Source organism: Pollicipes pollicipes, unplaced genomic scaffold, assembly GCF_011947565.3.
Source record: "Pollicipes pollicipes isolate AB1234 unplaced genomic scaffold, Ppol_2.1 Scaffold_4911;HRSCAF=5802_pilon_pilon_pilon, whole genome shotgun sequence".
Taxonomy (NCBI): Eukaryota; Metazoa; Arthropoda; class Thecostraca; order Pollicipedomorpha; family Pollicipedidae; genus Pollicipes; species Pollicipes pollicipes.
The window spans coordinates 32840-34616 of NW_023596584.1; the positions used below are offsets into that span (position 1 = coordinate 32840).

Here is a 1777-nt window from a genome sequence, read left to right on the forward strand (position 1 = left end):
TTCACGATACGATGTATTGTCCTGTTTTGGAAACCGTCATATGCGTGCATGAGCCGTAATTGTCCCCTGCAATTTTGACCTAGTCATCATAAACGGCCTCTTCATACCTCTGTTGGATCAGATGATAGCATAAGAAGTGTCTGTTATCCACGCTGCTGTTATTTTGGCTGCGTATATATATATATATATATATATTATATAATATATAAATTATATATATTCGAGTGCTTAAGCAGTATGCTTTCATCAATGTCAGGTTTGCTATATGCAAGGCCAAATGTACATTAAGTCAGGTTCTTGCGCGTTTGCTCGATTGTTCGAATGAAATCGTTCGTGTTTTCGGTAAGTCACAACTCAATTCGCCTATAATTGTTTATATTAGTATTAGTTTAAGCTAGCTGACATTTCTTGAACACTCGCTCCTCATTCACAAAGCAATGTTAGACGGCCGGACGGACAAAACATTCAAATTTGGTGAAATACGAGACGTGAGGCATACCCTTTGGTGAACCACCAGTTAACAGATTATGCAACAGAACATCCTGCCAAATTACAAAACCCATTCAACACACGCACATCACTTTTCCAGCCAGTTTGATACAATGGAAAGTTAAAGGTATCGAATCACCCCGCTGTCATTGGGTGACTGAACAGGTTTAGAGTGATGCATGACCTAGGCTGCTTGTTTAAGTGAGACGTTCTTTCTTTGATGAGGATGACTTCGAGAACTTGTAAAGGGCGTCTGTTTGGACATAACTTTAGAGTCAGTGTGTCTTCAGCCAGGTCGGAACGTAGGAGTTTTTATTGTGGGTCCTGCGCGTATGCTGGTCTAGCGCTCCCCCTGCAGGTACGTTGCATGCGTCGTGATAGAGCTGTCGTAGTCATTCCAATAAAGGTGGAGTTGCGGAGCCGGTAGTGTCCGTACGGGTGTTTTAATTCTATAAATTATATCTAAATCGATAAATCTCTTAAATTATAAAATTATCTATAAAAGGCCGCGAGGGGTTATTGCGCTAACAACACTGGTAACAGTTCACACTTGTGCTGACAGTCGCTTTGGTAGTTAAACCGATGCCAAAAAAATGATCTAAAACATTCCGATATATACTGCGGTATGCAGCCAAACCTGGAGAGTCCGGTCGGGCCCCGTCCCTGCTGTGTCACGCTGTGCGTGTGCGGTATGGTCTGCCTTTGCGTGTTGCGCGCCTTGGCGTCTGCTGCCCGGTTCATGTTGGCCCGTGTGGCGGGCGGTCTGCTGCCCGGTCCGTGTGGGCCCGTCTGACCGGGGTGTCTGTTGTCCAGTATGTCTGACCCACTCGGCCCGTCTGACCGGGTCGTCTGCTGCCCAGTCCGTGTGGGCCCATCTGATCCGGTGTCTGCTGCCCAGTCTATCTGACCCGCTCGGCCCGTCTGACCGGGTCGTCTGCTGCCCGGTCCGTGTGGGCCGTCTGGTCCGGTGTCTGCTGCCCGGTTCGTGCGGGCCCGTCTGACCGGGCTGTCTGCTGCCCAGTCTGTCTGACCCGCTCGGCCCGTCTGACCGGGTCGTCTGCTGCCCGGTCGGTGTGGGCCGTCTGGTCCGGTGTCTGCTGCCCGGTCCGTGTGGGCCCGTCTGACCGGGCTGTCTGCTGCCCAGTCTGTCTGACCCGCTCGGCCCGTCTGACCGGGTCGTCTGCTGCTCGGTCCGTGTGGGCCGTCTGGTCCGGTGTCTGCTGCCCGGTTCGTGTGGGCCCGTTGACCGGGCTGTCTGCTGCCAGTCTGTCTGACCCGCTCGGCCCGT

At 51.5% G+C, this 1777-nt stretch overlaps 1 protein-coding gene across 1 annotated transcript in view; it reads right to left on the reverse strand.

The window, feature by feature from the left end:
• Positions 1-829: 829 nt before the first annotated feature.
• The window catches only part of LOC119101909 (uncharacterized), a 9178-nt gene continuing 8230 nt past the window's right edge, over positions 830-1777 (reverse strand). Inside the window, exon 4 of the mRNA XM_037225299.1 lies at positions 830-841. Within this exon, the coding sequence (XP_037081194.1) occupies positions 830-841 (12 nt within the window). The remainder of the gene's footprint in view (positions 842-1777) is intronic.